Genomic DNA, 13,702 nt, shown 5'->3' with positions numbered 1-13,702 from the left:
CTGCTCCAAGGAAACCAAACTGGTAATACAGAGTCCCTGACTCTCACAAATTCCTTTTCAAAAATCCTACTGCTGACCAAGAGGTCATTTCCCAAGGGCCTAAAGGTATAAAAGCAACCACAGCTAAGAATCCCACCCCTTCGGACAGGGATTCGTGAGCTTTAGACAGTTGAGGTAAAAAAGTATACACCTCTGCAACTCTCGCCATTAGGGCATTGAATTGCCAGTTTCACATGCTGAAATACCAGCAACATATTATGGAACTTATTAAACGAAAATGGTCTACCTTTACAGGCTGTGCAAAAAAAGAATTACAGGAGCTTATGCATTCTGCAAGCCAAGTCAGCAAGCATACTTTGCAGTGTGGCCTTGATGCCCTAGAAGCATCTTGCAGGGTAGCAGTCACTGGTTCTGAACTGCGAAGGCATGCTTGGCTTAAGGAGCAGACCTTGCCAGATCATGTCAAATCAAAATTACTAGACGCTCCTTTAGTTTCTAAAAAAGATGGAAGAAATGGCTAAGTCTATGCAGACAGATTTTTTGCAAGTGCAACCTCCCAGATTCAGTAGGTATTGCCCTCGAAACATTGGTCCTTTCCATCCCCCTCAAGGCCATCTCAACCTAGACCTAAGGGAAACAAACCCCTGGATTACAGTCTCGGGTTATGCAGCGATTTAAGCAATGGAGTACCTCCACTTCTAAAAGAGGGAGTGCTAAGACATCCCCTTACGGAAAGAATTCACAATGACTTCTCAACTCCTCACCTCTGCCCAAGTGCTCGTGCCCCTAGGAGGAAAGCTTGCCCATCATGCAAAAGACTGGACCTCCATCACCAAAGACCGATGGGTCCTACACATTGTATCCCAGGGGTGCAAATTTTACTTCTACTCACTGCCAACCCCAAAAGGGTTCCCAGACCTTCCTCCAAACCAGTGGGCAGTGGCACAAAACCAAGTTCAGTCCCTGCTCTCCATAAGGGCTATTCAACCTGTTCCTGCAGAACAGATAGGTCAAGGGTTTTATTCCAGACTTTTCCTGGTACCCAGAAAAGAGGGCACTTGATGCCCAATCCTAGATCTCTCAATTCTAAACACCTTCCTGGTGGTACTAAAATTCAAAATGCTCACACTTCAGCAGCTTCTTCCTATGTTGACCAAAGATGCCTAGTTAGCCACCCTAGACCTAAAAGAAGCCTATCTGTATATCCATATCAGGGACTCGTGCAGGAAATATCTATGTTTCAGGGCAGGATCTATGCATTATCAGTTCTCTGCACTTCCCTTTGGCTTAACCACTGCTGCCAGAGTCTTCACAAAATGCCTGGCTCCAGCCATTGCCTATTGCAGACAGAGAAAATTTCAAATTTACCCTTACTTGGACGATTGCCTGATTAAGGCAGACAGGAAAAGCTGTTACAGCACCTGACATTTGTAAAGAACTTTCTAACCTCCCTGGGGTACACTATCAACGAAAAGAAATCAAAACTTGTCCCCAGTCAAAAGATTCTATTCCGTCGAGCAAGCGTGGATACAGCATCCCAGATGGCATTCCTTACTCCGGAAAAGCAAGCCTATCTAACAGGCTACTTTGCTCAAATGGCCACCAGAACCCAGCTATCTGCAAGGAAAATCCTGCAGACCCTAGGGTTCATGGCCTCTTGCATTCTGCTAATACCATATGCCAGACTGCATATGAGGAAACTTCAGTGGTACTTAAGTCTTTGGTGCCAGCATTCTCAGGACCTGGAAACAGTCATATCTATCATACCTTGCCTAAGGACAAAGTTTCTTTGGTGGGCAGCAGCATGCAACCACAACAAGGGACTTCCCTTTACTCAACCCATGCCACCCAGACCCTAACCACAGACACATCAGACTATGCCTGGGGAGCACATCTGGACTGCAAGTGCATTCAGGACCATTGGAGCCCAAAGCAAATTCAGCTACACACAAACCAAAAAGAGATGCTAGCTGTTCAGCATGCTCTGACAACTTTCAGATCCCTACTGTCACCAGGACCCCTGATAATAAAGACAGACAACACCACAGTTATGTGGTACATCAACAGGCGGGGGGGGGGCCCACTCTTACCATCTCTTACCCTCTCTGCAGGCTAGCCATGGCCCTGTGGAACACTGCCTCGGACATGCATATTCATCTGCAAGCTCAATTCCTGCCAGGTAAACAAAACTCTCTGGCAGACAACTTAAGCAGAAATCTCCTAGACCCACATGAGTGGCAATTAGATCCCAGCACCTTCAGCCTTCTAACCCAGAAATGGGGGACCCCGGAAGTGGATCTTTTTGCCTCCCCCTACAACCACCAGCTCAGCAAATTCTGCACCAGGACACCTCACAGCAGGGCCTGAAAAGTGGATTCCCTATCCTTCCAGTGGGTAAGCCTCTCAATCTATGCATTTTCCCCATCTGCCTCTTCTCACAGGAATATTACTCAATAAGACAAGACAGACAAAGGGCAATCCTGATTGCCCTGGACTGCCCTGGACTGGCCATGCCAGCACTGGTACCCACTACTGCACAGCCTGTCACAGGTGCCACCATGGCACCTACCCCAGATCCCAAACCTCTTCACTTAGCAGGAGGGACAGATCTTGCATTCACAACTGCAAACCCTGAACCTTGCAGCCTGGCTTATTCCTTGAATTCTCCACCAGTGACCAGCCTAAGCAAGCAGGTGCTGGATGTCATTCTTGAAGCCAGAAGACCCAGTACAAGGAAATCTTGTGCTAAGTGGAAAAGGTATTGTTCCTGGAGTCCATCCAAAGGAGAGGACACAGCACTGCCCTTCTTACCTGTAATGCTGGATTACCTAGCAGATCTTCTTCACAGAGGTCTTTTCTTTTCTTCCATAAAGATCCATGCCTCTGCCATCTCGGCTCATTACAACACTGAACCACCTGTCTTCTCTCACCCTCTCATCAAACAGTTCCTGAGAGGGGAAAACAACTTAAGGCCACCAAGGAGAGCCCCCCACCCCTGCTTAGGACCTTAACTTTGTACTGAAAAGCTCACACTACCTCCTTTTGAGCCTGCAGCTTCAGCAGAGTTAAAATTACTCTCCTGGAAAACAGCCTTGCTTCTGGCCATCACTTTAGGTAGAAGAGTGCCTGAGTTACAAGCACTTGTGGCTGTGGAATCCTTCATTATTTTTCATGCTGACAGGGTTTCCCTCAAGACTAACCCTTCCTTTATGCCTAAAGTAGTGTCCAGTGTAGCCCTAAACCAATCTATTCATTTACCAACCTTCTTCCCTAATCCTCACAATAAAGGGGAAATGATCCTGTACTCCTTAGATGTGCACAGACAGCTCAAATTCTACCTTGGTAGGACTAAGACCTTCAGAAAATCTGACCAGTTACTAGTCAGTTTTGCACCAGGGGCATAGGGCAATGCCATTTCAAAGCAAACAATTTCCAAATGGATAGCACACTGAATCCATTTCTGCTACAAACACCATGGGAAACCTGACCCTCTGGCTCAGAACACATTCCACTAGGGCTACTTCTACCTCTACAGCATTCTTCAGGGGAGTCCCTACCAGGGACTTTCTGGAAACTGCTACCTGGAGTTCTGTTCACACCTTCACCAAGCATTACCACCTGCCTAACTTTTCCAAATCCGGGGTGAGTTTTGCTACAGCAGTCCTGCATGGCATACTAGCCAGCCCCAGCTCTTGAGTGCTTCCACCCATTCTTCAGCTTTGGGAATCAACAAGTGTGATGACTGCAGCAGTGAAACACGAAGAACATAGTACAGTTGTGTACACTTACCATAAATGTAGATGTTCAAGTGTATTCACAGTTGCAGTCCTGGTTTCCCACCATCCAGCCCCCTTGTCTATCTTTCTCTTTCTCTCCTCTCTGTGTCTATTGCTCGCACCTTACAGGGCTAGTGGTATTTACTTTTTACTGGTGGTGTTTTTCCCACCATAACTTAGCTCCCTACTGGGGGGCTCCTGACATTTGGGGCAAGAAAAACTGATGTAATGGCGTTGGCTGCCTGTTTTTATACCCCTGATGACCTGACGTCAGTCCTGAGGTGACAGCAGCTGACGCAGAAATAGCAACTGACGCAGAAATACTAAGTCTCTGGTATTCGGGCCGACTGAGGGTTACCTGCAGGCAGATAACCCAAGTGTGATGACTGCAACAGTGAATACACTCAAACATCTACATTTATGGTAAGTATACACAACTGTACTTTTTATGTCTTAACTGTTGCCACGTCTCCTGAACAAAATCTTTGGAACTGTTTTGCCTATATTATTTTATATTTTCATGTGTTGTAAACAATGTGCCTTTACAATTGCAGCAGTCCACATTAGTGTAGGTCAGTTTTTAGTAATTTTTTACTGTATTTTTTCTCTCCCTTACCTGTCTACTAGTCCCCTGTTGAACTTAAGCCAGTTTACCCCTCCAGCAGTGGGGAATCCAGTGGCCTACTAGGTTGAAAGCTTTCTGAAAGTGCAGTCACTTAGTCAGTCAGACTTTGGGAAGTTTTTGCTGTCACTGACATCCCAGCAATGAGAGCATTTGTGTAGGTCCCTAATGCATCCCTGAGTAGGGGTTGGACTACAATCATTGTAAAGATTCATAGTGCTGTCTGCCACAAGTGCAATCCCCCCAAATATGTTCACTGATATGCCTCCCATCCTCTGAGGGATTGTGGTGGTGTGTATCCTTCTCCACTGTACCTTCCACTTAGGATGAGTGTGCCAATCCACCCCTGCCAGCACCAATCCACCCCTGCCAGCACCGTCAAGAACCCAAACACTGAGTTTACTTAAGTCACCATGGCTGTATTTGGGGTTTATCCTTCTGTGCCACTGTGCTGGTTATGTCAGTATGGACAAGTGCTTCCTCCCAACATATGATATTGACACTACCCTACATCAAAATCTAAGTGTTGTTAGAGACCTGGAAATCTGGGTTGATGATTCACTCTCTTTTGGTCACAATATAACAACAGTAGTCTGGAAATTCTCCTACTTGCACAGCTGATTGCCAAGGAAATGTCATCTAGCTCTAAAGATGTTATTTTCCCCTTGTCAGCTGCTCAGATCAATTATAATGTACATTGTCTCCTTTCGGATGTACCTCACCAGATATATCAAACATTTGGAAATATCCCAGAGCTTCCTAATAAAGAGGATCATAGGCTTAAAATTCCTACACTACTAGAAAAGATTTGAAGCATTGTGCCTCTTTTGTGTAGAAGTTCTTCCAGGATCTGAACCTACTTCAGCAGATTAATAAAACAAGTTAGAAACATCTTCATTATTCAACATCTCCCTCACTACTGGAATAGAGACTCCCCCTGTAGGTAAAACTAGTGTGATATACCATCTTCCTTCAAACAGCACCTGGGTAATTGGATGGATATTCATAAATCCATCCTGGGCTTGCCTATACTAATCCTCTGTGAGAGGGGAGGTGCACTCTGGGGTGGGACCTGACAAGGTGCAAAGGTCACTAGATGCTGTAGCCTTGAACTTCCTATGAGTAGGGTCATAGCCAGATGTATTTCATTCTTGGCAGGAACTCCACCAGTCAGATGTATAGTGCAGGGAGGCATTTGGCATGTTTTTGTTTTGCTTTTGCTTGCATTTTAACTAAAGTAGAGGCATTTTCTGTGTGTATAATGATATCAAGAGTACTACCTCATGAATTATGTATGTAACAAAGCAGCACATGTACAGGAAAGGTCCGTCAGACCCTGAGAAGTTGATGCAGCAATGCATGCCTGAATCAAAACACTGCAAAACATTTTGACAGATTGTCTTCCTTAAAGGGGACATTTAATCTTCCAAGACTCAAAGTATTTGTCAGATATGTAATTTGTTTATATGCAACAATTTGACTTATTCTTGCAATTTTAGGTTTGATCCTTATGGAAAAAACAAATTTGCTATATGTAGAATTTGCAAAAGTTCAGTACATCTGCCAGGCTCTCACTATTGCCAAGGCTGTGCTTACAAAAAAGGTAAGTGATTAAAAATAAAACCATTTCCAGTCCGAACCTTTAATGACCATTATTTGTTCATGTAAAACTTTTAGTCTAGTTTAAAACTGGTGTAAATGTTATAGTCTTGTAGTCTCCTGCTGCTGCATTCTTCTAGTTGTCTTATGAAAGTAAATTGGTAGTCCAAGGGAAAGAGCTGTTGAAAAATGATCAGATATGATACCGAGTTCAGCAGATCTGGTTTGTGTGGTGAGGAAATGAATCACTGAAACTCATTAATCATAACTACCAAGACAAATAAAAATTGAGTGAAATTCCTTTTCTATAGAAAGAAAAAGGCCCTACCCTGCTGGAAAAAGTGCCCCTTTCTTTTGTTATAACTACTCTAATGTTGTTATACCTCAGTGAAATTGTAAACCATACATCTCAAGTTGCACTTATGGTACCATTTATTTCTGATTGAGTAGACATATGGATAGTGGTTGCTGACTAAGTGACCAGTAAACAGTCTCCACCTGTGATGGCAGTTGATCCCTGGGGAGACCAAAGAAACTGCAGCAAGCTTTAAGAGGCAGGAAAGGAATGAGATTTAAGTATGTTCCTGGTACTGTGTCATGAAAGGATGGTAACTAGGTGTTGTGGTGGTGAGTTACTAACATACCTCAGTACACTGCTCTTTATGTCTTGCTTGTGCTGGCATCATGCACACAGTCATTACACACCTTGTGACTGTTGGCCTGGTGTGCATGGCTGGAATAATGCAGAATAGTCTGAGTGATGGGCTCAATTAAGTTTCATATTCTGGTTCTTTTTCTGCTGTATTAGATGCTTGTGACATTGATTGTGGACAAGGAAGTAATCACTAAGGGATTTCATCAGTAAAGGAAGATGTGCTGCAGAAATGGGATTTGGCATCGTTTTAGACCAAAGTGCCGTCTGGAAGGGTGATCCTCTATGTGCAAAAGCTAGTTGTTTCCTTTCAAAATGGGTATCTGGATCTTAAACAGGTTTGCAGTAAGCAAAGTGTTAACAAGATTAAAATTGAAATTGAAATTTTACCCATGCACTAAATCATGTATAGGAGGAAATGAAGGAAAGCAGATTCCTGTTGATTAAAAATGAAAGGGCAATATAAGAAAAGGGATGCAAAAATTAAAAGGAGAACTCCTACAACTGTGTCCATCTTTGATTTTATTTATTTTTATTTTACATTTGTTGACCGGGCTAGTCCAGCTGGATATATTTCCTTTTTCAGTAGAGGCCCGGGGAGAAAAGCGCCACATATAAACAACCACCACCACACAAAAAATGTCAAAAAAGGTATTCTAGGAAGACTATGTGACACATTATAATAAATACAACATTCACCTTCAGATCATTTTACAGTATGAATATCAAGTGAACCCCAGTACATTATTACAATACATTTAAATCATTGGTTATTCTAGTATACTGCAGACAGTTACTATTTCTAAAGGGTTAGGTAGTAACAGTACAAAAAGGAAGGAGGTGTTAAGAAAATGGCAGGAATACTACCTTCAGGGTACATTCATAGCCAAGTAGAGAAGATATGTAATTGGTGCTTAGTAGTAGAGACAGTTTGTAGGTGTATTAATTCAGAGGAGCAGACAGGAAAGAGAGAGATGAGAAAGAGAAACCCAGAGGATCAGTCTGGGTAACAACAAGGGCATAGCCAGTGAGTTCGAAGGTGTTTCTTAAGACTTTGTTTAAAGAGACGAGGGGATGGAAGTGAGGTTAGGTCAGATGGCAGGAGGTTCCATTGTTTTCCAACGGTATTTGAGAACAGAGTGTCCCCAGCTAAGTTGTTAGCCTTGGTGGTGCTGGCTAGAAGTTTATTGGAGGGGAGCGTAAGGAATCAAGATTCCTATAGGGTGCTGTAAGGTTGTTGAGTATTGGTGTGTTGTTGGGTTGGTAAAAAATCTTATGAACGATGGTCAGTTGGGAAAGTATCAGAAGGTTTTTTAGTTCCAGCCAGTCTAGTTGGTGAAGGTTAAGACAGTGGTGAGTTCTATATGGGTTTCCAGTGGCAAATCTAGCAATACTATTATAGGAGTTGGCTAGTTTGGTAAGATTATTTTTTTTTAGATTAGTGTATATGGGTGCTGCATACAGAAGAGTTGAAATTAGATGGGAGTGGGCAATAGTCATTCTGGCTGTTGGAGTTAAGAAAGGTTTTATCCTATATAGGGAGCCCAGTTTTTTATTAACAGATTTAATAGTGTTATTAATGTGAGTGTCAAAGGTGAGGTTATTAGCAATTGTAATTCCTAATAGTTTAGTGGAAGTGTCTGGGGATATAAGGGTGCCATTACTGGACTGAATGGAGAAATCTATGGGGGAGGACTTACTGTTTGTTGTAAACAGTAGTAGCTTGGTCTTTTTGGTATTCAGAAGAAGCCACTGTTTAGAGAACCATGCCTCTACTGTATTGAAAGCTGTCTGGGTTAAAGATTGAAGTTCAGATATAGAGTTGGCAGAGCATATGATAGTAGAATCGTCAGCATATTGTATACAGGTGGTTTCAGGAATGGCTATTTGAAGGTCATTGATGAATAATGAGAAAAGAAGAGGGCCAAGAATGGAGCCTTGAGGGACTCCCAGGGAGATAGGAAGGTGAGAAGATAGTTTATTCTCCCAAATAACTGCTTGCTGTCTGTTACTAAGGTAAGACTTGAACCAGAGAATTGCTTTGGTGTCGAGAGAGGGATGACAAAGTGTTTGAGTAAGCAGTGGTTAACCATATCAAAGGCTTTAGACAGGTCGAGGAAGAGTGCTGATGAGAGGGTGTTATTATTGCGGTTATTATTAATGGTGTTGGTGAAGGATAAGAGAGCTGTGGTGGTACTATGAAAAGGCCTAAAGCCATGCTGACAGTTTGCTAGAATGTTATGTTGAAGTAAGTAGTTCATTAGCTGATTGTGAATACATTTTTCCATAATCTTGGCTAATGGAGAAAGGAGAGCTATAGGTCTGTAGTTAGAATAGTCATTAGAGTTACCTCCTTTGTGTAATGGAATAATGTGGGAGATTTTCCAGAGATTTGGAATGGTTCCTTCAGTTATGGTATGGTTTATCAAGATGGATATAGGATAGGCGACTACTTTAGCTGCAAGCTGTAGGTATTCAAATGGTAAGTTATCAGATGTCCAGCATTATGATAGCATGCAAGACTATATTTAACAGGCTTCTGGACCACTAGGCGCTCAGAAAATTCATGCTGCTTTCTTCCCCCACAAACTTTCTTGCTTCTAGTCTTTCAGATTAGCATTTATTTGTTGCTGCATGAGCATGTTGGACATAGAGAAGTTCTCAAGCAGTGTTTCTTAGCATTTTTATTATTTGTGTAAAAAGTTCAGTTAGTATTGCTGGTTTCACTGGTGACCATTTTTGTGGTAGGGTCTTTGCACCCCACAACAGGCAAGGTAGCTGTGCCTGTTTAGTAGAGGAGCACAGTGCTACCTAGTGCTCCATTTTCCTGGAGGTTAGCCAAGTGATGCAGAAGCAATCCCAACAGAAGCTTAACTTTCGTTATGATACAGACCCTCACTGAAAAAGGCCTGAGCTAAGAGAACCATCCTGACACCAACTTCTCTAAATTGATAGCCGGCTGAGACTGGTCCTTCAAGATACTTAAGGGGCTTACTGATATTGGCTTTCATTAAAGGACCTATATTCCAGCTACCAAATGGAAACCCAAAGCCAGCCATCCCAGAACCAGGCTAAGGATGATTTCCCTGATAGAATCGTCACTGAGAGCCCCAAAGCCTGTCCTAGCATAGAAGTTCACCTTGTCTCAGGCCTCCCTTTCTCCATAGTTTTATTTTTTGTAAAATAATCAAAGTTCACATATCAGCTATTTGGGAGTGGAAAGGGAAACCTGTTTCTAGCGGACTTCTTGTGTGCTCTTTGTGACAACTTGCATTCACTTCTTTCTGTCAAGGCACTTCAGAAAATGGGATTTGAGTGCTGACAGTGATTTTTTTTAATGTGTATGTATTTATACATGTGTGTGTGTGTGTATGTATACGTGTATGTATATGTGTATATATATATATATATATATATATATATATATATATATATATATTTTTTTTTTTTTTTAATTTTTTTTTCTTGCTTATGCTTACTTCCCAAAACAGTCTCTTGCAAAACTAGAGTGCACATTGTTTGTGAAAACTTGTCTGACAACTCGCCTTCCAACCTATGTTCCAGCAGCGCTTACCAGCAATCATGCTTCTTCCTTGGCAGCAGCATGGATACATACTCCGGTTCTGCTAGCTCTTCTCCTGCTGTACCTAAAAAGAAGAAAACAGCACAATAAGGAGCCCTTGCCACCACGGGCTCTGACAGCCCCTCAACCATTAGTGGATGACTATGTAGTTGGTTGACTGCAATTCCTCAGACTACTGACTTGTTGCTAAAGAGTCCTCTCATATAGAACCCTTCAGCTACATCCTCTGCAGCTGTTCTAGTATCCAATATGGGCATTGGAGAATCATCATCTTTGGGACTGAGAGACGCTCTGGGAAGTTCTTCTCAAGGTAGCCGGGGAAGGAGACCTCTTGCCAGGGGAAAAGTGCTATAACATAGTCCTCCTTCCATGGAGGTCTCTGCAAAGAAAGAAGCAAAAGATTAGACACTGCTTATCTGAAGACATGGTGTCTGTTCATAAAGATGAGTTCCTCACCTTAGCCAGGAAGTTATTGCAGGCTGTTAATCCTGGAACTAAGAAATTCTTTTTAAAGTGTAGTCTTGAGGAAATTCCTGATTAAAGTTTGTTAGAAGATTCGGACATTGACAGGGACAGTGCTGCTTCTCTGGAGATTCTCAAGCACAAAACTCTGATTCAGAAGAATGTTGGTCTTCTCCACTCTCCTCACAGGAATTTTCCTTTTCAGAAACCATTTCCAGGATAAAGGAGTTATTTCTGTGGGAACAAGTGGATGCTTCCAATGAACTGAGGAGCTAACATAATATGGTTCAAGTAGATACACTTCATGCAACACCTATCCCTCCAATTTCGTCAGCCTTGGGGAATGTGTTTACTGCTGCCTGTAATAACCCTGACTCTCAACCTTCAGTCACCCCAAAAATCAGATAGATGGTGTAAAGTAACAGATTGCTGTTTTCTCATCTTTGATAAAACACAGCTGCCATTTCAACTTCTCTATCTGGAAAGACTTTTTAGTCTATACTAATCCTTCTTTTGGGAATAAAGAAGGCAAGGTATTTGACAGATTTGGTAAGAGAATTTTCTGTTCTTCCAATTCAGCATACAGAATTCTTAACTACCAAACAGCTGTGGAAGTTTATTCTTAGTTGTGTGGACTCTGCCACACTTCTTCAGAAAGTAGCTCCTCTCTGAATCTCATTATTTTAGTCTCTTTAAAGTGTCTAAACATGCTCTGAAGAGAGTGTATGATTTTGTGCCTAGGGCTATTGCTACTGCCACAGTTTTGAGGAGGTATGCTTGGGTACATAACCAACAGTTTGCTGATGGAAGTAAAGTCTGAGACTTTAAACTCTTCTTTAGGTAAGGAGGTTTTGTTTGGCCCTTTTGCTACTCAAGTCCTCAAACAATTTTGCCAAAAGGAAATTTTAATTTGGGGAGCTTCTAAAATTGTTCGGTTTCCCCCATTACAAATCTCTAGATTCCTGTACTCCCTATAAAAGGCAAAATAAGCAATCCCTGCCAACTCTTGGCAAACGGGGAACAAAAAAAAAGATAGCAGGTGGGGAGCAACAAAAGAAAACAATCCTTTCGGAAAGACCATCTAATCCTTTAGAATGAGTATGCCACAGTCTTGTACCCCCCCCAAATCCTGCCCCAATGTAAATCTGTCCCAGGCCCTGGCTATCAGTATTTCCCTTTGGCAACAGTTTATATCAGACTCTTGTATGATGAAAGTGGTTCAGGAGGGTTACATTTAGCATTAGTCAAATGCCTACTTTCAGGGGAATTTCTCTCCACCCTTCAAAATAAACTCAAGTTCTTCAACACTTTCTGACTAAGATTCATAGAACCAATGCTTTTAGACCAAATAGAAAAGGCTTCTACTCCAGAATGTTTGTGATTTTTTAACAAAAACGACCAGTTCCAGATCTTTCTTTTCTCATCCTGTATGTGAAAAGTCCCAAAATTCAAAATGTTAACCCTTCAGAGACTGTTACCTGTCCCCCTCTTTTGAGGTTTTATGTTAAGCTTATATCTAAAGGATGCTCATCACATCTGCATAGCCACAGGCTTCAGGAAATTTCTCATATTCTGTGTGTGTGGGTTGCATTATTAGTTCTCTGCAATTACCCTTTGTAGATAGCCTTGGAGCTGTAGATGACATAGGGTCTACCAGTGATAGCTCATTGCAAACTACAGACATTCACATATTTCCTTGTTTAGATGACTACAGAATCTTTTCCCAGATGTCAGGAGACATTAATATGGGTCTCGTGTCCCCTCACCATTGTGGAGTTCCATATAAATAATAAGAACAGTAGAAGCCAGGAATACACACCACAAATTCTTTAAGCATTTTATTTTCTTGTTAGAAACTTCATCAGAATACTCCATTACATACAACCCCACCCTTAAATACACCTATAAGATGACATAATTTCCTTCCTATTTTTACACAATTAAAAAGTATTATACAACATCATCTAAGCAGACAGTTTTGATGCATTAATACTATTAATAATAAATACAATATATATATATATATATATATATATATATATATATATATATATATATATACACACACACACACACACACACACATATATATATATATATATATATATATATATATATATATATATATATATATAAATATAAATTACTTTTTGTTTGTTTGAAACAATTATATATCTGATTATACATAACCTGCCCTAAATAAGACCATTATATATGTATATTACTATGACCTTGCAATTAAACTAGTAAAAATGATGCATTACAAAGCAGAATACTCTAAAACAAATATTTTATGCATAAAATTGTGCTTTTAACCTTAAAATTGAGCTAACTGATATGGCACTATTCAAGCCCGGATGTTCTGAAGCTTTGGCTCTCAGCTGCCATCTCGATACTTTTAGCTGTAAAAAAATCATTAAGGAGACCCCTTTCTCCCCTAGAGCAGCTTGATCTATAACCGTAAAATTGAACTTGTGTCCATCATGTAAGGCAATATGAGCAGCAAGAGCATTTTTCATATCTTTTTTGCTAATGTCATAATTATGCTGGTATATGCGTGTCCTCAAACATTAATAGTTTTCCCTATATAAAAACAAGATCCTAGGGAACATGACGCCAAATAAACAACTGCCTTGCTGCTACATATGTATACTTCTTGTGTAGACTAATTTTGCCATAATGTGGAATAAACACATCCTTTCCTTCCTTAATGTTCCTACATTGCAAGCAGAATCCACATTTTACTATTCCTTCCCCGTCCGGATTCATATTCCTATTACTTTCAATAATATTTTTAAAACTTAAATCTTTCTTGTATATATTATTCTAGATGAGGTCCCTACCACATCTAACTGTTCCGGGTTCACCCTAAAAATATTCCAATTGTGTATTAAAATCTTTTTAATATTATGAAATTGGTTATTAAATTTAAAAATAGCCAATTTCTCAATTATTTCTTTCCTGTTGTCTATTTCCTTCTTCCAACACCTGATCTTTCCCCAGTAAGG

At 41.1% G+C, this 13,702-nt stretch overlaps 1 protein-coding gene across 1 annotated transcript in view; it reads left to right on the top strand.

Moving 5' to 3' along the window:
• The window catches only part of CRIPT (CXXC repeat containing interactor of PDZ3 domain), a 180,251-nt gene that overhangs the window by 113,390 nt on the left and 53,159 nt on the right, over positions 1 to 13,702 (top strand). The window contains exon 4 of the mRNA XM_044059884.1: positions 5,898 to 6,001. Within this exon, the coding sequence (XP_043915819.1) occupies positions 5,898 to 6,001 (104 nt within the window). The remainder of the gene's footprint in view (positions 1 to 5,897; positions 6,002 to 13,702) is intronic.

The sequence above is a fragment of the Protopterus annectens genome, chromosome 1.part0 (assembly GCF_019279795.1).
Source record: "Protopterus annectens isolate FY-2018-M chromosome 1.part0, PAN1.0, whole genome shotgun sequence".
Lineage (NCBI taxonomy): Eukaryota > Metazoa > Chordata > Ceratodontiformes > Protopteridae > Protopterus > Protopterus annectens.
The sequence above is the reverse complement of the archived record's forward strand: the minus strand, read 5'-3'. Positions and strand labels throughout refer to the sequence as shown.